Source organism: Bombus fervidus, chromosome 16 (genome assembly GCF_041682495.2).
Source record: "Bombus fervidus isolate BK054 chromosome 16, iyBomFerv1, whole genome shotgun sequence".
Lineage (NCBI taxonomy): Eukaryota > Metazoa > Arthropoda > Insecta > Hymenoptera > Apidae > Bombus > Bombus fervidus.
Genome location: NC_091532.1, coordinates 9,303,576 through 9,324,260, shown reverse-complemented (window position 1 = coordinate 9,324,260; position 20,685 = coordinate 9,303,576). Strand labels below are relative to the sequence as shown.

General features: G+C 31.4%; 2 protein-coding genes, 2 long non-coding RNA genes and 1 pseudogene across 5 annotated transcripts in view; 2 read left to right on the top strand and 3 right to left on the bottom strand.

Annotated features, from left to right (window-relative positions):
• The window catches only part of LOC139995843 (uncharacterized), a 192,492-nt gene extending 182,040 nt beyond the window's left edge, over nucleotides 1–10,452 (top strand). Inside the window, exon 3 of the long non-coding RNA XR_011802076.1 lies at nucleotides 10,193–10,452. This is a non-coding gene — a long non-coding RNA (uncharacterized lncRNA). The remainder of the gene's footprint in view (nucleotides 1–10,192) is intronic.
• Nucleotides 1,410–5,040, bottom strand: LOC139995581 (uncharacterized). The gene is made up of 9 exons (XM_072019190.1): nucleotides 4,618–5,040; nucleotides 4,267–4,383; nucleotides 4,081–4,198; nucleotides 3,274–3,538; nucleotides 3,091–3,210; nucleotides 2,561–2,651; nucleotides 2,355–2,488; nucleotides 1,885–2,017; nucleotides 1,410–1,816 (listed from the first exon to the last, which is right to left on the bottom strand). The coding sequence occupies exons 1-9, from the start codon at nucleotides 4,762–4,764 to the stop codon at nucleotides 1,769–1,771; spliced, it is 1,173 nt and encodes a 390-aa protein (XP_071875291.1). The 5' UTR covers nucleotides 4,765–5,040; the 3' UTR covers nucleotides 1,410–1,768.
• LOC139995707 (odorant receptor 13a-like) lies at nucleotides 10,450–15,608 on the bottom strand (annotated as a pseudogene).
• Nucleotides 15,609–16,711: 1,103 nt separating this feature from the next.
• LOC139995844 (uncharacterized) overlaps nucleotides 16,712–20,685 on the top strand; it is a 42,820-nt gene continuing 38,846 nt past the window's right edge. The window contains exons 1-3 of one of the 2 annotated variants that reach the window (XR_011802077.1): nucleotides 16,712–16,866; nucleotides 17,487–17,970; nucleotides 18,579–18,714. This is a non-coding gene — a long non-coding RNA (uncharacterized lncRNA). Of the gene's footprint in view, nucleotides 16,867–17,486; nucleotides 17,971–18,578; nucleotides 18,715–20,685 lie in introns of those variants that run through there. The other variant, XR_011802078.1, reaches the window with a different exon arrangement.
• LOC139995841 (uncharacterized) lies at nucleotides 17,065–20,639 on the bottom strand. Its single transcript, XM_072019705.1, has 8 exons — nucleotides 20,202–20,639; nucleotides 19,669–19,785; nucleotides 19,483–19,600; nucleotides 18,675–18,939; nucleotides 18,492–18,611; nucleotides 17,917–18,007; nucleotides 17,711–17,844; nucleotides 17,065–17,256 (listed from the first exon to the last, which is right to left on the bottom strand). The coding sequence occupies exons 1-8, from the start codon at nucleotides 20,346–20,348 to the stop codon at nucleotides 17,109–17,111; spliced, it is 1,140 nt and encodes a 379-aa protein (XP_071875806.1). The 5' UTR covers nucleotides 20,349–20,639; the 3' UTR covers nucleotides 17,065–17,108.

Genomic DNA, 20,685 nt, shown 5'->3' with positions numbered 1-20,685 from the left:
TAACTGTTATGAACAAATGTAGACAATATTGCGTTGCACGATAATAAGAATGGCATTTTAGAACGGTGTTCTAAGAGAATTACGTTTCTCTACGTGACGATGAAATAAAGGAGACGATTAGAACGTGCTGAAAACGAGGGATTTATGTACTTGCCTTCGGTAAATCCTTCAGCGGACGATCTTGCATTGAAACGATTAATTTCTTCATTTTCGATTGTTTAAACACCCTCTAATGTATATCTATATCCCTAAAACAATATGCATTAGTAATTTACAGATGAACACACGTTATTTATATGATACATTTTAATGTTATTATAATGGTTCTCTTTAGAATCATTCTTCAAATATCAACCGTTTCCACGATGATTATAATTATCATGGAACAGTGCGTGGTTGCACGTAGAAAAGCTCACCTTTAACAAGGTTTCTTTTTTCTTTATTTAATTTGCACTTTACAATTTGTCCAGCTGGACATTCGGTAAATTTTTCTAGCTTTATTGCTAAATATTATGTGAATGGCTACCCCCAGCTGGATACCATCTTCGAGTTTGTCTATTTTATTTCTTTAGTTAGGTCAGTGAGGTGTTAAACCAGACTCTATCCCTCGGGCAAGACGGCCAGATGTTTAAGCCCCTTATTGCTTTTAAATTGAAGCATTCCTTTGAGTTGTCCATTCCGATGAAACACGGGAAAGCGGATTTTTCCCATGTATAATGCCAACGACGAGCGACCTTCGATTCTTACCCATCCTTACCCACCAGTCTTTTTCTTATTCAGTTAGCAAGAATGACCGTTGCCCTCACTTTCCTAACTAAAATTGCCATCAACGAATCTGCTTATTCCATGCTTTAGACACAGCCATCACTAGTTTTTCTCCGCGACAGCACTATCACGGAACTACTAGTACAATAGTTTTTCAATCTTCAATCAATCATCCGATAATCACAAAAAAAAAGCTGAAATAATCGTATACGTCATACGAAAACGTATAAACACACGATACTTTCTGTCGTCGATATAACAATAAGCTGGATAAATGTATGTCAAATCTGGCATTTCGTTCTTCGGTGAAATGTCCAAAATAAATGGCGTTAGTGATAGTTATATGAAACCTGTAGCACAGAAAACGTCCATTCCTGTAAATTGATTGCAGCGATATGTGAAATAAATTGTAGAATGAAACGACGTAGTTTTCTTATTATTTATCTCAGCAAGATATATCTGACAAAATGAAGCAGCTTTTTTGGCGTACTCTACCATAACGTCAAATTCATTTTTCAGTCTATCGATTGACTAATCTTTCTACATAGCATTGAGCAACATCTCATACTGAAAATTTTTGCGTCTCGTGAACCAAAAAATGTAGAAAAGATATACGAAACTTATAATATGTCTCGTTTGTTCCGGAATAGCAATTTTATAATAATTTTTCCGTGTGTAAAATTGAACATTACGATTTGAATTGAAAATTCGAAAATAAGGTCCTCGCGTCGATGAAAATGTTTTCCTTATTTTAGATGTTAATAATGTCAAATAAATACACTTAACTTCAAGTCCTGTTATAATCTACTATTACATGAAAAATATAAAAATTACTATTTGCAGTGGTCATAAATCACGTTGTAATAATAATATTAAAAGGCCAATAATGAAACAAAATTCACATAGTGAAAGTGCATCCATGATAGCACTTGAAGGTTAAAATCCAATTTCACAAAAACTAGTTTCAAAAATTACTATAATGCAGTATATATCGGTCCGTTGTTTATGTTGATTTCAACACTGTGTAATAGGAAACGCATAGTTTTATCACCTGAAATAGATCAATATTGTCCAGCAAATGTATCGTAATTATCGAAGATAACATTATTGATACATTACTTCTAAGAAGCTTCGCATGTTCAATTCTATTAAACCACCGGCAGTTAAATAGTGTGGAGTTAGACTTCGCCGCAACGCTAATATGTACAACGCTTGCGTCTTTGGATTTGCATTGTACCATGATGCCTCGTATCTACGAATTACATTACAGTCTATAAATCTCATACATTCAAGTCGTACAAACAACCACTCTAATGAGGTGAAAATAGATTAGAAATTTCTGATTTACACAAGCTTATGGCAAACATAATTACTTTGTATTTAACTTAATTCCAAAACATGCTATACAGAAAAATTTAAAAGAGCATAAATAGATAAAAGTACTACCAAATTACCTAAAACGCTTTATACTATACAGGAATATAGAATCATAATTCTTCGTTCTTCCACATTATTAATAGCCCAAGCGAGTGGTTGATAAGACTACATAAGAAAATAAAATGTTCATAATACACATGTATTATACCCACATTGCATTGTATATCATATCGGACGAATTTATGATGAACTGTCCCTGCATCGTTAGACAGAACAGATGCAACAATTGAATAATCAGAAAGCTGACAAACTTATAGAAATCCAGACATATTTCCATCGTAGTGATCTAATTTCAAACAATCAATAGTTCACTGATGAATCATGATCAACGACACAAGGACGATTAGAAGAAGCTTACCTGTACCATCGTAATACTAAGACACAAGACTATTATACCCATACACAGAAGAAGGTATATAACATGTGCACTCTCGATTTTTGCCAGAAACCTGGTAGCGAAGTAAAATTAAAGAAAACGTTTCTCGACCGCAACAGAAACCCCGAAAGAGAAGCGGAAAAACATATAATTAAAAGCAAGAACATAACAGCAAACTCAAAAATAGGAATCAGTTTAAAAACTATGAGAATAATAATTTCTGTTTACGTTGAACAACACGATCGCTAAATATTCAAAAGATTTATCTGACACTGAAGTTAAAAAATATTTATCTATTTCAATATTGACAATAGTTGAAAGTAATTGAAGATTGAAAAAGTAACCAATAGCAATTTCTGATATCGATAATGGTTATCAGTAACCAAAAATAATTGAAACCTTTGTCATGATTACTCGTAAAAAAATCATTGAAACTAAGATATGAATTCTTGTACCATATCTTTTTCACTTAAGCATTCAACAATTGTTTATAATCGCTGGTTAATACTGACATTATTGCCCGTTGGTGTCCCTGTATAGAAAAACGTAGTCTTTTATTTATCTCCTTTTCCTCCTTTTCGGGATTCTTCGTATTGAAGGAAAGGTCATTGATGGCATTTTTGAAGCGATATCTAGAAATATTACAATTTGTTTAATAAAATATGAAGCATGGAGCAAATTTTCGCTTTATTTACCCGGCCACAGTTAGCAATGCGCACGCATGTTGCACAAGGATCATGTAACAAGTATCACAACCGACGAACACAATGAGAACGACAAATATAGAGAGGCCCAGATACATTTGAATGTAGTAATAATATTTGCGATCATCCTCGACAAAATAATAAGCTGGTATAGCGTATACCATTGGCAGCGATGTATTGTGTGGTCCCATCATGTGCATTAGACGCACTGTCCACGGCAGTTGTAGGAAAAGAAATGCGCATATGCACGCGTTTACTAGAAGTAAATGGTTGTTATCTTAATTATTACATTACGGATATTTATGCAAATACATACTATTGCACATACATGCAAAAAGATGGAACCTAAGTAAAGATTTTTCTCACTCACGACATTGTATAACGAATGCTATATATCTTGGATATTTATGTGTTTTTCATATTATGTGTATTTCGTTCATTTTCATACCTCCAAGTTTCCCATAAACGCACAAACATTCGCAGTCTATTAATTATATTACAAAATGTTAAATAATGAACCCTAGTGTGGACAATCGGTCCCCATTTTTAATTTTTTTATTTTTTAGTAAAAAATATCACAAAACCGCACCAGATTTCCATTCATTGTGTACTTTTACGTCACGAATGCAACAGTTTTCGATATTGACGTTTCAAATTTAGTTATGCATTTATTGAGTAATTTAGAATTAATTGTTGTATTTTGATTATATACGTAAGCGTTAACTAGATCAGTTTATGTTGTGTACTAATGAAATTATCAACCAGAGTTGCAACCTGCTTTTCTAGATATTGATTTACCAAAGTAGAACATCGCAAGAGTGGTTCCCCTATATGCGTATGTCGTCATAATGGCAAACTCTTCTTTGAATCGATCGATTGCCCAATCCTCGGACATGTCATTCAAAAGGGATTTAAGCTAGAATATTTATAAGGTTGCTATGCAAATTAAAAGTATCTTGTAATGATTAGCAAACATTTTCTTACCTTCTTTGCGTTCAGAATATAGTTACCATGTTTTACGACCATAACAATTCCTGTGCCTATTATAGACGACTGCTCTATCACGACTTCTAAAGTGCCTATATGTACAATTCTTGCTACCTGGAATTGAATTTAATGGTCTATCCATAATTATTTAGAAATTTTACGTCTGTTCTTAACATTTAAAATCCACGAGCAAAATTCATTTGTAAATGGAATATTGATATTAAAACGAAATTCGCAAGGTGTGAAATTTTAATAGTGATATTTAAAAGTTAATCATGTTTCCTTGAATTATCTAATGACTGCGAGAATCATTTACATTGACAAGTAGATGAATTGGTAGATACGTACCTGTACGAAGACGAATGATGCCATAGTAATATGCACCATAGCCCACAAACTGAACTTAACTTTATTTTGATCTGGCCAAATCCCACTCAGTTTCCCGAATATTTTCGTTATCCTTAAGAATCGCTTCTCGAATGTAGCTCTATTCATGGTAGAAGAAGCCCAATGTTAACAAACTGAACGTTTGACAATTCCGTACGTAAGTGTACGTCATTACTACTTCTGGATCTAGTTCTGTTAATGGAACCGTGAAGACACATTAAAATTGTATTTAGGATAAAGTGCATCAATTTCAAAATAACTATTACTTATATGTCACTAATGTAACGTATATGCTGCATGCACATGAATATTTAATTATTGCACTTACAGGAGGAACCAGTTGTCCTTATTCCGCATAGGTACAACTTTAACATTATGAATATGACAGATGTTGGAAACGAGTGATATTGGATGAATTATACAATGTCGACGTACGGTTTTACATATAATGCGAAAAGCAAACTGTTATAATGTATGTTGAAGTGATCGATACTTCTGAGAAAACTCTACATCTGGTCTTCGGCTTTCACAAGGCGCCGATGTCGTCGATAGCGCATAGACAAAAGAATGCGTCGACGACAGACGATAAGCGGCACACGTGCGACGTCTTTTTTCGGCGTTCCTTTAGTCATAGGGTAACACTGCTAGCGTGCGGATCTGGACCAGCTTACATATATATTCCTACTTGTATTTACACTTCAGTATTTAAAATATATTTTCTACCTTACAATCTATCCACACGTTTCTTTGTTCACACATCTAATAACCTCAACAATGTAGTAGATTTGCAACAGAACAACGAAGTTAAGAAAATAAAGAAATAAGTAGAAGGTAAAGATTTTTGAGTGTCTGATTATTTTAATAAAGTTAATAATCGTAATTCTATTTCACGTTAAAAATTCGCAATGTAATAAGTAAATTCGACAATGAACTCATGAATAACTATAATTATGTATATTTTATTCATGTAATGTATAATGGATTATGTTTCGTCATGATCTACGTTTTCTATAATTACATGTAACAAATATTTTGATTAACTAACATGCGTATTGACATGATGATAACATATAATATATTGTTATGAATCTCACATGAATTACGTAACTTGTTCTATTCCACATTATGTTTATTATACTCCATATTATTAAATATCATTATTAATTATTATAATTTTCACATTATGAACAGTATCACTTTGTTTTCATTACTGTGTAATAAGAAACGGCTGCTTTGATGATCTGGAAACGAAAACTCCGCTCAAAGAAAGTTGTGCGTTTGAAGTGTTTAAAGTGTTTAAAATCAACTTGGAGTCAGATTGTTATACTACCTCTGCGAAAGATCGTAAATTTAATACTATTAAACCACCGGCTGTTAACAGAGGAGGAGATAGACAACTTCTTAACGCTAATATATATAACGCTCGAATTTTCGCTGGAAAAGTATACCATGGCGATTCATATCTATAAAGAACAATTTTATTCAATAAAAAGATAGAGAATCGGAAGATTTGAAAAAATGGTTCAAAACGTCAAATATTTTCAGTGTATTGAAGAAAATCTCAGCCGCGATATGAAGATTTTAGGTAATCTTTTGAGAGAAAATGGTACCGTACCCAAAAATTTCATTGTGTTCAACATATTCGAGACAGATGTATTTGGATATGAGTATTTCCAGTGACCGAGTAGTTTTTTGCATTTATAATCAGTATACAAATATGTATATGTTTATAGGATATTTATAGATACAATTTGCACACGTAATAACAGAAGTTATACAAAATATCCAAACTACAGCGTACATTGTAATATTTGGTAAATGAAGTACATTTCTATTTAGGTTTCATTTTTTTAATCACTTTGATAAAGGTATGAATTTGTACAAACATCCAAGATTTAGTTATAACTTGTATGTATCTATAAATTGACAGTCCAGAAAAATTAAATTTTTTTAAATTTTCAGATGAGTTGCTATTTTATGTTTTAAGAATAGGTTACTTATTATGATATATATCAAAATAAATTCGTTTTACTTTTTTATTAATATTCATTCTTTACTCACATAGAGATAAAAACATCGTCTAGTCCGTTTATTACAAATTGTCCTTGACCAGTAAGAATAAGCGTGTGAAACAATTGAGCAAACAAAAATATATACTGAACCAGCCACGAGTCATTCTTCTCATTTGCCACCTAAATTAGAGTAGTTGATTAATCAATATGGAAAATGTTTGTAAGATTAATGGTAACAAATGACCTCATACCTGTAACAACGACACACAGATACACATTATCAGCATTCCCACAGAAATGAATAAATAAGTGTGATGATTCGTTTCAATTAGCTTCAGATATCTACGTTAAAGTGTGCAAATTAGTCTGTCAAAAAAATTCATAAAACAATATCATTTTTTTCACGAAATGAGCCATTACATGAAATGAGAAGCGAATTCTCTTATGATATTTTAAACGAAGCAGATCCAGATGAAAACTTGTAGAATTTTAACTTTAAAAACGCTTTATTGCAAAAGTATTTCTCTTCTCGTTATATGATATATTTCCAGGTCTGTGAGTGGTGATACTGACCTTAGAGCATGTTGATGTGCCTGAATCGATTTACGCACGCTCCTATAATTGAATTTTGATAACTTTGCATCATTTTTATAGTGATCTAACGCACCTTCGCTTACGTTTCTGAACCGATATCTATATAAATTGTTCATAACTATAATTTTTATTGTCTAATTATATACTATTAGTCTAAGGATTAAAAGCAATCAAACAAATTTTATTCAGAAGTTTATATAAGGTACACACATAAAATACATAAGAAGCAAGGTATCTATAGCAAAATAATTAGGAAATAAAGTCAACGAAGACGGTTCGATTTGTATTTTAAATATGAGCAAGTGTCCTAATACTTATGGCCAACAGCGTGCATCGTCACGGAAACAAACTAAATTTGCAAGAGTTTCTTACCTTGTGATGGCCAGCAGTCCACAAGCATGCTGCACTGCGTATACGTAATTCGCATCACATGCGCAGTATACAAAACCAGCCATGCACAAGACAATGACCATATGTATCGCTAAAATGTCGTAGTATTTTTCGTGATCCACGAAATAATAAGCTGGGTATATGAACATGCGTTTTCGGGATTCGTTTAACGGCATAAGGATATCTAAAATAGGTGGTACAAGTGGCCATGAAATCATCAATATGCCAGTAATCAAAGCATGTACTATAAATGGAAAACGAAAATGTTATCTACTGCAAATAATGATCCGTATCGATACAGGAATTACTAGAAATTTGAGCATTATATTCAAAAACTTACAAGCATAGCTCAGTGTGAGAAGAAGTCCTCTTTGCGAATATGTGATCATAATGTCATTTTCTTCTTTCGATTTTATCGTTGCCCAGTCTGTGAATATGTGGTTCAGCATTGATCTCAACTAGAATTTCCCGATAAAACTTGAATGTATTGATAACGAAGTATATGTATCTGTCACAAATCTTAAAACATTCGCGGCTCATAATTTTACGAAAATCCTAAAGTAGAAAACGAGTTTTTGCAATTACAACAAGGACACGAGTTTGAAGAGTTCGTTGTCTATAGTCAAAAGTAACTGATTTACTCATCAACGCCTACACGTGAATTCAACCCGTATAAGGCTGAAAAAGAGTTACATATATGTTTCTTTCTCGAAGGATGATCGTATTTCTATATTCAGTAAAGCTGGCAATTTGGCATTCAACAAACAAACTCCTCATTAAAAATAAATATACCATGAGCACCATCGAAGTTTCGAAATTCAACTGCTAAAGAGCGTTGAAGCAAAGATTAATTAACATAATTGTAGATTATCTTAGATCCATTGATATTACATATACTTCTGCCATGATAAAAGCCTAACATCATCCTGCCTGATCATCAATGTGTTAATATAATGTTAAAACAATTCGAATTTTAAATAGATCGAGTAATTTCGTAAAACAATCTTACCTTCGTTTCGTTTATAAAGTAATTACCCATTTTCACAAACGTCCCAAGCATTAGTATATAATAAGGCATACTAGTCACAATTTCACGTATACTGGGGAAAAGTATTAGGTACGCAGTCTATAATTACAAACAATGCTTATAACGTTTATCCCCTTTTCATAAGTCTTTGTTACTAATTTTTCTTTTTATAATTATTAAATAAAAATTTATCTTTACAAGTATCAAATTGAAGCTAACTAAACACCGATACCTGCGTAACGAAAGAACTAAACAATATCGTAAGAGCAATGATTCTTTGTATTAATCTTGAGAAAGGTTTCTGATATGGCCAAACACTAGTTAGCACTCCAAACATTCTGTTGATTTTTAAAAATCTTTTCTCCATTGCTTCCACGTCCATTGAAGTGATATAAAGAACGCGCAGAAAGAACGACTTTTCACGAGACAATATTCTACCTCCAATGATCTTATGACTTTTATCCCGTGTTCCATTGATTAATTTCTTAGACAGATACAAACCACTGTTATAGATTGTCATTGTCCTTATTAAGCGCTATTGATCTAATAGCTCTTCATGACTTATTCACTTTTCGCTTAAGAAAATTGCTCAAGAACGGCTTTATTACGCGTAATTCAATGTCAAGTACTTTCTTTCTATTTGGAGAACTACATATTTACGAGTGACTGAAAGCATGGGTCGTGCATAAGAGCTTATTGTTTTATTCAGTATTAATCGCTGTTGCAGTAGATGATGTTCTCGATATGCACAGAAAATTTACTTTCCATGGTAAAATTTGATTTGTCAAGTGATGTCTGTAATGAGGATGCTTGTATATTACGTTTTCGATCGCATTTTTATTAAATTATTTGCGTATGAACAAACGTGCATTTTGCTTTCAGTGGAGTATCAGTCGTGTGAAACCTCATCTCCACCGAAGCAACAACGTGTTACATTTCCAACAAATAGTCACTTATAGAAACATTCTTTGTACGCTGAAGTAACATTGGAGCAATTTTTTCAAGGGAAAAATGTTCATTTTTTAATTTTTTACAATTACGTAAGCATTGGGATCTTAAAACAGTTACTTGGAAAGAAATTTTAACTTTAATTTAGTATAATTTATCAGACGGCAGAGAAGAGCTGCGAATAGTCTTGTGTCGTCTAATAAAAACGATCTTTGTCGAATTTTTTAATTTTTTAGATAATAATTCATTCTAGAAGGAAAATTTACAACATGGTAAAATCGGTATTGTGAAAAATGTGCCATGTATTGATATATCATTGAATAAAAATTAAACAACTTGACACACACAATTTTTATAAACAACATTCATTTTATAAATGTTTAATAAACTTCAGGTGCAATCAGTTACGTCAATAGCATGACCACTAATACGAGGAACTTCCAAATTTAATTTTCCTGAAAATGTTATTCGAAAAAATCGTTATCCTATATTTCTGATGTATTTTTTCATAAGGAATCCATTCATGCTCATACTTGTATTAAACATCTTTTATAAATACTTTCAGATTTGCTTCAAACTCTATCAACGCAATCATGACATGCGAGTACCACTACAGAGTCAATTTCACGACACACATAGTATATATTCATTAAAGGGGTCTTGAATCCAATCTGTGTGAGATGCTGTAAGTAAAAACAAAACCATATATTTTTAAATATTTATTTCTGTAATATCAGTTTATCATTCGTATTGATAAAACAATTACTCTCAATAACATGTATACTGCGTACTTTATAGTATAGAAAATCATATTTAAAGAAGTTACGATGTTGTTCTCAACACTGTATAATACGAAACGCATAGTTTCATCACCTGAAATACACCAATATTGTTCTACCGAATGTTTCATAATTATACAAAATAACACTAGTGATACATTACTTCTGAAAAACTTTGCATGTTCAATTGTATTAAACCGCCGGCAGTTAAACGGGGTGGAGTTAGACTTCGCCGTAATGCTAACACGTAAAATGCTTGCATTTCTGGATTCGTATTATACCATTATGCTTCGTATCTATGAATGTCATTATAATTTATAAATTTCATATACTTATATCGATCAAGCAACCACTTGAATGAAGCGGAAATAAATTATCAAATAAATAAATTTTCTATTTAGAAAAGCCAATGGCATACCAAAAGCATACTAATTTCACTTTAATCTTATTTCTTTCAAAAGTTACAAAATTCATTTATTCTTCTGGATATTAATTAAATTTGATAATAAAATATTCTTTTTATAAAGGACAATTCTAAAATCTACTGTAAGCGTCAAATTAAAGAAATATAAATAAATGAAGGAACTACCAAATTACATGAAATGTTTTAATCTACGTAGGAATATATAATCATAATTTTTCATTTTCTTGCATTATTATTGAAGAAAATAAAATTTTCAGAATGTGTATTGCACTCACATTGCATCGTAAATCTCATCGGACGAATTTATGACAAACTGTCCCTGCATCGTTAGACAGAACAGATGCAACAATTGAATAATCAGAAAGCCAATAAACTTGTAAAAATCCCAACAGGGATCCATCGTAGCGATCTAATCTCAAATAATTGATAGTGTATTGATAAGTCGCGTTCAACGATATGAAGTGGATTACAAGAAACTTACCTCTACCATAGTAATACTAACACACAGCACTATTATACCCATACACATAAAAAGGTAAGTAACATGTGTGCTCTCGATATTCCGCAGAAACCTATTTGAATAAAATCAAGGAAAATATTGCTCAGCCAGAACAGAAATTTCCAAAAATAGCGGACAAATACATGATTAAAAATCAAAATCTAATACCTCAGTCACGGATCAAGAATAACACTTATTTCAAGTATTGGGAGAAGGTCAATTTTTTGCTTAAATAAAGGTAATGGCTGACGATTCAAAAAATTTTTTAAAAAGTACACTTATTTAAAAATATCGAATAAAATTAAAAAATGAAATCATTAAGAATGCAACATACATTTTAAGAATATAATTTAATATTGATAGAAAAACAGTTAGTGGAAAATATTACAGTGTTGATGATGTTTGAAAGTAATCTAATACAATTTCCGTCATCGATAATGGTTACCACTATCCCAAAATAGTTAAATCCTTTGTCATGTTTACTCGTAAAAAAGAATCATTGAAACTAAGATATGAATTTTTGCACCACAATTTTTGACTTAAGCATTCAACAATTGTTTAAAATCGCTGGTTAATAGTAACATTATTGCCTGTTGGTGCCCCTGTATAGAGAAACGTAGGTTCTTACATATAATGTAAAAGCAATCTGTTATAATGTAGTAGATTTGCAACAGAACAACGAAGTTAAGAAAATAAAGAAATAAGTAGAAGATAAAGATTTTTGAGTGTCTGATTATTTTAATAAAGTTAATAATCGTAATTCTATTTCACGTTAAAAATTCGCAATGTAATAAGTAAATTCGACAATGAACTCATGAATAACTATAATTATGTATATTTTATTCATGTAATGTATAATGGATTATGTTTCGTCATGATCTACGTTTTCTATAATTACATGTAACAAATATTTTGATTAACTAACATGCGTATTGACATGATGATAACATATAATATATTGTTATGAATCTCACATGAATTACGTAACTTGTTCTATTCCACATTATGTTTATTATACTTCATATTATTAAATATCATTATTAATTATTATAATTTTCACATTATGAACAGTATCACTTTGTTTTCATTACTGTGTAATAAGAAACGGCTGCTTTGATGATCTGGAAACGAAAACTCCGCTCAAAGAAAGTTGTGCGTTTGAAGTGTTTAAAGTGTTTAAAATCAACTTGGAGTCAGATTGTTATACTACCTCTGCGAAAGATCGTAAATTTAATACTATTAAACCACCGGCTGTTAACAGAGGAGGAGATAGACAACTTCTTAACGCTAATATATATAACGCTCGAATTTTCGCTGGAAAAGTATACCATGGCGATTCATATCTATAAAGAACAATTTTATTCAATAAAAAGATAGAGAATCGGAAGATTTGAAAAAATGGTTCAAAACGTCAAATATTTTCAGTGTATTGAAGAAAATCTCAGCCGCGATATGAAGATTTTAGGTAATCTTTTGAGAGAAAATGGTACCGTACCCAAAAATTTCATTGTGTTCAACATATTCGAGACAGATGTATTTGGATATGAGTATTTCCAGTGACCGAGTAGTTTTTTGCATTTATAATCAGTATACAAATATGTATATGTTTATAGGATATTTATAGATACAATTTGCACACGTAATAACAGAAGTTATACAAAATATCCAAACTACAGCGTACATTGTAATATTTGGTAAATGAAGTACATTTCTATTTAGGTTTCATTTTTTTAATCACTTTGATAAAGGTATGAATTTGTACAAACATCCAAGATTTAGTTATAACTTGTATGTATCTATAAATTGACAGTCCAGAAAAATTAAATTTTTTTAAATTTTCAGATGAGTTGCTATTTTATGTTTTAAGAATAGGTTACTTATTATGATATATATCAAAATAAATTCGTTTTACTTTTTTATTAATATTCATTCTTTACTCACATAGAGATAAAAACATCGTCTAGTCCGTTTATTACAAATTGTCCTTGACCAGTAAGAATAAGCGTGTGAAACAATTGAGCAAACAAAAATATATACTGAACCAGCCACGAGTCATTCTTCTCATTTGCCACCTAAATTAGAGTAGTTGATTAATCAATATGGAAAATGTTTGTAAGATTAATGGTAACAAATGACCTCATACCTGTAACAACGACACACAGATACACATTATCAGCATTCCCACAGAAATGAATAAATAAGTGTGATGATTCGTTTCAATTAGCTTCAGATATCTACGTTAAAGTGTGCAAATTAGTCTGTCAAAAAAATTCATAAAACAATATCATTTTTTTCACGAAATGAGCCATTACATGAAATGAGAAGCGAATTCTCTTATGATATTTTAAACGAAGCAGATCCAGATGAAAACTTGTAGAATTTTAACTTTAAAAACGCTTTATTGCAAAAGTATTTCTCTTCTCGTTATATGATATATTTCCAGGTCTGTGAGTGGTGATACTGACCTTAGAGCATGTTGATGTGCCTGAATCGATTTACGCACGCTCCTATAATTGAATTTTGATAACTTTGCATCATTTTTATAGTGATCTAACGCACCTTCGCTTACGTTTCTGAACCGATATCTATATAAATTGTTCATAACTATAATTTTTATTGTCTAATTATATACTATTAGTCTAAGGATTAAAAGCAATCAAACAAATTTTATTCAGTAGTTTATATAAGGTACACACATAAAATACATAAGAAGCAAGGTATCTATAACAAAATAATTAGGAAATAAAGTCAACGAAGACGGTTCGGTTTCTATTTTAAATATGAGCAAGTGTCCGAATACTTATGGCCAACAGCGTGCATCGTCACGGAAACAAACTAAATTTGCAAGAGTTTCTTACCTTGTGATGGCCAGCAGTCCACAAGCATGCTGCACTGCGTATACGTAATTCGCATCACATGCGCAGTATACAAAACCAGCCATGCACAAGACAATGACCATATGTATCGCTAAAATGTCGTAGTATTTTTCGTGATCCACGAAATAATAAGCTGGGTATATGAACATGCGTTTTCGGGATTCGTTTAACGGCATAAGGATATCTAAAATAGGTGGTACAAGTGGCCATGAAATCATCAATATGCCAGTAATCAAAGCATGTACTATAAATGGAAAACGTAAATGTTATCTATTGCAAATAATGATCAGTATCGATACAGGAATTACTAGAAATTTGAGCATTATATTCAAAAACTTACAAGCATAGCTTAGGGTGAGAAGAAATCCTCTTTGCGAATATGTGATCATAATATCAATTTCTTCTTTTGATTTTATCGTTGCCCAGTCTGTGAATATGTGGTTCAGCATTGATCTCAACTAGAATTTCCCGATAAAGCTTGTTTAGAACAAAGTATATGTATCTTTCACAAATCTTAAATCATTCGCGGCTTATAATTTTACGAAAGTCCTAAAGTAGAAAACGAGTTTTTGCAATTACAACAAGGACACGAATTTGAAGAGTTCGTTGTCTATAGTCAAAAGTAACTGATTTACTCATCAACGCCTACACGTGAATTCAACCCGTATAATGCTGAAAAAGAGTTACATATATGTTTCTTTCTTGAAGGATGATCGTATTTCTATATTCAGTAAAGCTGGCAATTTGGCATTCAACAAAAAAACTCGTCATTAAAAATAAATATACCATGAGCACCATCGAAGTTTCGAAATTCAACTGCTAAAGAGCGTTGAAGCAAAGATTAATTAACATAATTGTAGATTATCTTAGATCCATTGATATTACATATACTTCTGCCATGATAAAAGCCTAACATCATCCTGCCTGATCATCAATGTGTTAATATAATGTTAAAACAATTCGAATTTTAAATAGATCGAGTAATTTCGTAAAACAATCTTACCTTCGTTTCGTTTATAAAGTAATTACCCATTTTCACAAAAGTCCCAAGCACTACTATATAATAAGGCATACTAGTCACAATTCCACGTATACTGGGGAAAAGTATTAGGTACGCGGTCTATAATTACAAACAATGCTTATAACGTTTATCCCCTTTTCATAAGTCTTTGTTACTAATTTTTCTTTTTATAATTATTAAATAAAAATTTATCTTTACAAGTATCAAATTGAAGCTAACTAAACACCGATACCTGCGTAACGAAAGAACTAAACAATATCGTAAGAGCAATGATTCTTTGTATTAATCTTGAGAAAGGTTTCTGATATGGCCAAACACTAGTTAGCATTCCAAACATTCTGTTGATTTTTAAAAATCTCTTCTCCATTGCATCCACGTCCATTGAAGTGATATAAAGAACGCGCAGAAAGAACGACTTTTCACGAGACAATATTCTACCTCCAATGATCTTATGACTTTTATCCCGTGTTCTATTGATTAATTTCTTAGACAGATACAAACCACTGTTATAGACTGTCATTGTCCTTATTAAGCGCTATTGATGTAATAGCTCTTCATGACTTATTCACTTTTCGCTTAAGAAAATTGCTCAAGAACGGCTTTATTACGCGTAATTCAATGTCAAGTACTTTCTTTCTATTTGGAGAACTACATATTTACGAGTGACTGAAAGCATGGGTCGTGCATAAAAGCTTATTGTTTTATTCAGTATTAATCGCTGTTGCAGTAGATGATGTTCTCGACATGCACAGAAAATTTACTTTCCATGGTAAAATTTGATTTGTCAAGTGATGTCTGTAATGAGGATGCTCGTATATTACGTTTTCGATCGCATTTTTATTAAATTATTTGCGTATGAACAAACGTGCATTTTGCTTTCAGTGGAGTATCAGTCGTGTGAAACCTCATCTCCACCGAAGCAACAACGTGTTACATTTCCAACAAATAGTCACTTATAGAAACATTCCTTGTACGCTGAAGTAACATTGGTGCAATTTTTTCAAGGGAAAAATGTTCAATTTTTAATTTTTTACAATTACGTAAGCATTGGGATCTTAAAACAATTACTTGGAAAGATATTTTAACTTTAATTTAGTATAATTTATCAGACGGCAGAGAAGAGCTGCGAATAGTCTTGTGTCGTCTAATAAAAACGATCTTTGTCGAATTTTTTAATTTTTTAGATAATAATTCATTCTAGAAGCCAGAAGGAAAATTTACAACATGGTAAAATCGGTATTGTGAAAAATGTGCCATGTATTGATATATCATTGAATAAAAATTAAACAACTTGACACACACAATTTTTATAAACAACATTCATTTTATAAATGTTTAATAAACTTCAGGTGCAATCAGTTACGTCAATAGCATGACCACTAATACGAGGAACTTCCAAATTTAATTTTCCTGAAAATGTTATTCGAAAAAATCGTTATCCTATATTTCTGATGTATTTTTTCATAAGGAATCCATTCATGCTCATACTTGTATTAAACATCTTTTATAAATACTTTCAGATTTGCTTCAAACTCTATCAACGCAATCATGACATGCGAGTACCACTACAGAGTCAATTTCACGACACACATAGTATATATTCATTAAAGGGGTCTTGAATCCAATCTGTGTGAGATGCTGTAAGTAAAAACAAAACCATATATTTTTAAATATTTATTTCTGTAATATCAGTTTATCATTCGTATTGATAAAACAATTACTCTCAATAACATGTATATTGGGTACTTTATAGTATAGAAAATTATATTTAAAGAAGTTACGATGTTGTTCTCAACACTGTATAATACGAAACGCATAGTTTCATCACCTGAAATACACCAATATTGTTCTACCGAATGTTTCATAATTATACAAAATAACACTAGTGATACATTACTTCTGAAAAACTTTGCATGTTCAATTGTATTAAACCGCCGGCAGTTAAACGGGGTGGAGTTAGACTTCGCCGTAATGCTAACACGTAAAATGCTTGCATTTCTGGATTCGTATTATACCATTGTGCTTCGTATCTATGAATGTCATTATAATTTATAAATTTCATATACTTATGTCGATCAAACAACCACTTGAATGAAGCGGAATAAATTATCAAATAAATAAATTTTCTATTTAGACAAGCCAATGGCATACCAATAGCATACTAATTTCACTTTAATCTTATTTCTTTCAAAAGTTACAAAATTCATTTATTCTTCTGGATATTAATTAAATTTGATAATAAAATATTCTTTTTATAAAGGACAATTCTAAAATCTACTGTAAGCGTCAAATTAAAGAAATATAAATAAATGAAGGAACTACCAAATTACATGAAATGTTTTAATCTACGTAGGAATATATAATCATAATTTTTCATTCTCTTGCATTATTATTGCATTCTCATACAAGTGGTTGATAAAATTACAATATATGGAAGAATGTAATGGAAGAAAATAAAATTTTCATAATGTGTATTGCACTCACATTGCATCGTAAATCTCATCGGACGAATTTATGACAAACTGTCCCTGCATCGTTAGACAGAACAGATGCAACAATTGAATAATCAGAAAGCCAATAAACTTGTAAAAATCCCAACAGGGATCCATCGTAGCGATCTAATCTCAAATAATTGATAGTGTATTGGTAAGTCGCGTTCAACGATATGAAGTGGATTACAAGAAACTTACCTCTACCATAGTAATACTAACACACAGCACTATTATACCCATACACATAAAAAGGTAAGTAACATGTGTGCTCTCGATATTCCGCAGAAACCTATTTGAATAAAATCAAGGAAAATATTGCTCAACCAGAACAGAAATCTCCAAAAAAAATCAAAATCTAATACCTCGGTCACGGATCAAGAATAACACTCATTTCAAGTATTGTGAGAAGGTCAATTTTTTGCTTAAATAATGGTAATGACTGGCGATTCAAACAATTTTTTTAAAAGTACAATTATTTAAAAATATCGAATAAAATTAAAAAATGAAATCATTAAGAATATAACATAGAATTTATTAATATAATTTTTAATAGAAGAAATGTTAGTGGAAAATATTACAATGAGGATGATGTTTGAAAGTAATCTAAAACAATTTCCATCATCGATAATGGTTACCACTAACCCAAAATAGTTAAATCCTTTCTCATTTTCACTTGTAAAAAAGAATCATTGAAACTAAGATATGAATTCTTGTACCATAACTTTTTCACTTAAACATTCAACAATTGTTTATAATCGCTGATTAATACTGACATTATTGCTCGTTGGTGCCCCTGTATAGAGAAACGTAGGTTTTTATATATCTCCTTTGCCCCCTTTTCGGGATTCTTCGTATTGAAGGAAAGGTCATTGATGGCATTTTTGAAGCGATATCTAGAAATATTACAATTTGTTTAATAAAATATGAAGCATGGAGCAAATTTTCGCTTTATTTACCCGGCCACAGTTAGCAATGCGCACGCATGTTGCACAAGGATCATGTAACAAGTATCACAACCGACGAACACAATGAGAACGACAAATACAGAGAGAGCCAGATACATTTGAATATAATAGTAATATTTGCGGTCATCCTCGACAAAATAGTAAGCTGGTATAGTGTATAATATTGGTGAAGATGTATTGTGTGGTTTCAACATGTGCACTAGGCGCACCGTCCATGGCATTTGTATAAAAAGTACTGTGCATATGCACGCGTTTACTGAAAGTAAATAATTGCTATCTTAATTGTAATATTACGTATGTTTATGGAAATACATATTATTGCAAACAAATATAAAAAGTTGGAGACTAAGCAAAGATTTTTTTCACTCACTACATTGTATAACGAGTGCTATATATCTTGGACATTTATTATTTTTTTGCATATTATGTTTATTCCATCCGTTTTCATACCTCTAAGTTTCCCATAAATGCACAAATATTCGCAGTCTATTAATTATATTAAAAAGTGTAAGATAATGAACCCTAGTGTGGACAATCGGTCCCCATTTTTAATTTTTTTATTTTCTAGTAATGATATCACAAAATCACACCAGATTTCCATTCATTGTGTACTTTTACGTCACGAATGCAACAGTTTTCCATTTTGACATTTCAAATTTAGTTATGCATTTATTGAGTAATTTAGAATTAATTGTTGTATTTTGATTATATACGTAAGCGTTAACTAGATCAGTTTATGTTGTGTACTAATGAAATTATCAACCAGAGTTGCAACCTGCTTTTCTAGATATTGATTTACCAAAGTAGAACATCGCAAGAGTGGTTCCCCTATATGCGTATGTCGTCATAATGGCAAACTCTTCTTTGAATCGATCGGTTGCCCAATCCTCGGACATGTCATTCAAAAGGGATTTAAGCTATGATATTTATAAGGTTGGTGTGCAAATCAAAAGTATCTTGTCATGATTGGCAAATATTTTCTTACCTTCTTTGCGTTCAGGATATAGTTACCATGTTTTATGATCATGAGTATTATCGCGCCTATAAAGGAGGACTGCTCCAGTACGACTTCCAAAGTGCCTATATGTATAATTCTTGCTACCTAAAATTAATATTACGAGTCTATCGTTAATTATTTATAATTTTTTTCTTTTATTTTTAACGCTTAAAAGCTATTATCAAGGTAATCACGATAATGTTCCTTACATTTTTTTATTTTGGGAATAATTATTTAAACTTGAAATAAGTGGGATGTTGGTATTAAAGCAAAATTCTCAAGATGTGAAATTTTATTGTAGCATTTACGACTTAATTATGTCTTCCTTAAGTTATCCAAGGACCCCGAGAATTTGGTTTTGAAATGGAAATGATTAGGAATATCTATGAATTTTATTTACATTTTATATTAGTTAAATCGAAACCGAAATGGAATGTGATTTGCGAGTATCGTGGAACGTTCCGTTACGATGTCGTGATTTTTCGTGAAATATTGGTGGATATAAATTCATAGACACGTACCTGTACAATGACAGATGATACCATAGTAATATGCACCATAGCCCACAAAATGAACTTAATTTTATTTTGACCTGGCCAAATGCCACCTAGTATCGCGAATATTTTCGTTATCTGTAAGAATCGCTTCTCGATTGTAACTCTATTCATGATATGAACCCAATGTTAACCAACCGAACGCTTGACAGTTCTGTACGTTAGTGTACTTTTACTACTTCTGGATCTGGTTCTGTTAATGGAACTGTGGAGTACACATTAAAAATGTATTTACGGTAATGTGCATCAATTTCAAAATTGCTGTTAATTGTATATCATTAATGCAACGTATATGCTGCATGCATATTATAAATATTGAATCATCATACTTGCTAGAGGAATCATATTGTCTGTTCTCATCATGTGTAAGTACACACGTACATATGTATTGTTCATTCATGGGAACTACATTTATTTAGTCGTGAGCCGTAGTGTTAAGTGTAACATGAAA

Bases quoted from the DNA above. Each gene is read 5' to 3' on its own strand.
- LOC139995581 (XM_072019190.1), bottom strand. From the start codon at position 4,764: ATGAATAGAGCTACATTCGAGAAGCGATTCTTAAGGATAACGAAAATA. The intron at 3,211-3,273 runs GTAAATAAAGCG...TAATATTTCTAG, and splicing joins GCATTGCTAACTGTGGCCGG to ATATCGCTTCAAAAATGCCA. The intron at 2,652-3,090 runs GTCAGTATTAAC...CTTCGCTACCAG, and splicing joins GGACACCAACGGGCAATAAT to GTTTCTGGCAAAAATCGAGA.
- LOC139995841 (XM_072019705.1), bottom strand. From the start codon at position 20,348: ATGAATAGAGTTACAATCGAGAAGCGATTCTTACAGATAACGAAAATA. The intron at 18,612-18,674 runs GTAAATAAAGCG...TAATATTTCTAG, and splicing joins GCATTGCTAACTGTGGCCGG to ATATCGCTTCAAAAATGCCA. The intron at 18,008-18,491 runs GTCAGTATTAAT...TTATTCAAATAG, and splicing joins GGGCACCAACGAGCAATAAT to GTTTCTGCGGAATATCGAGA.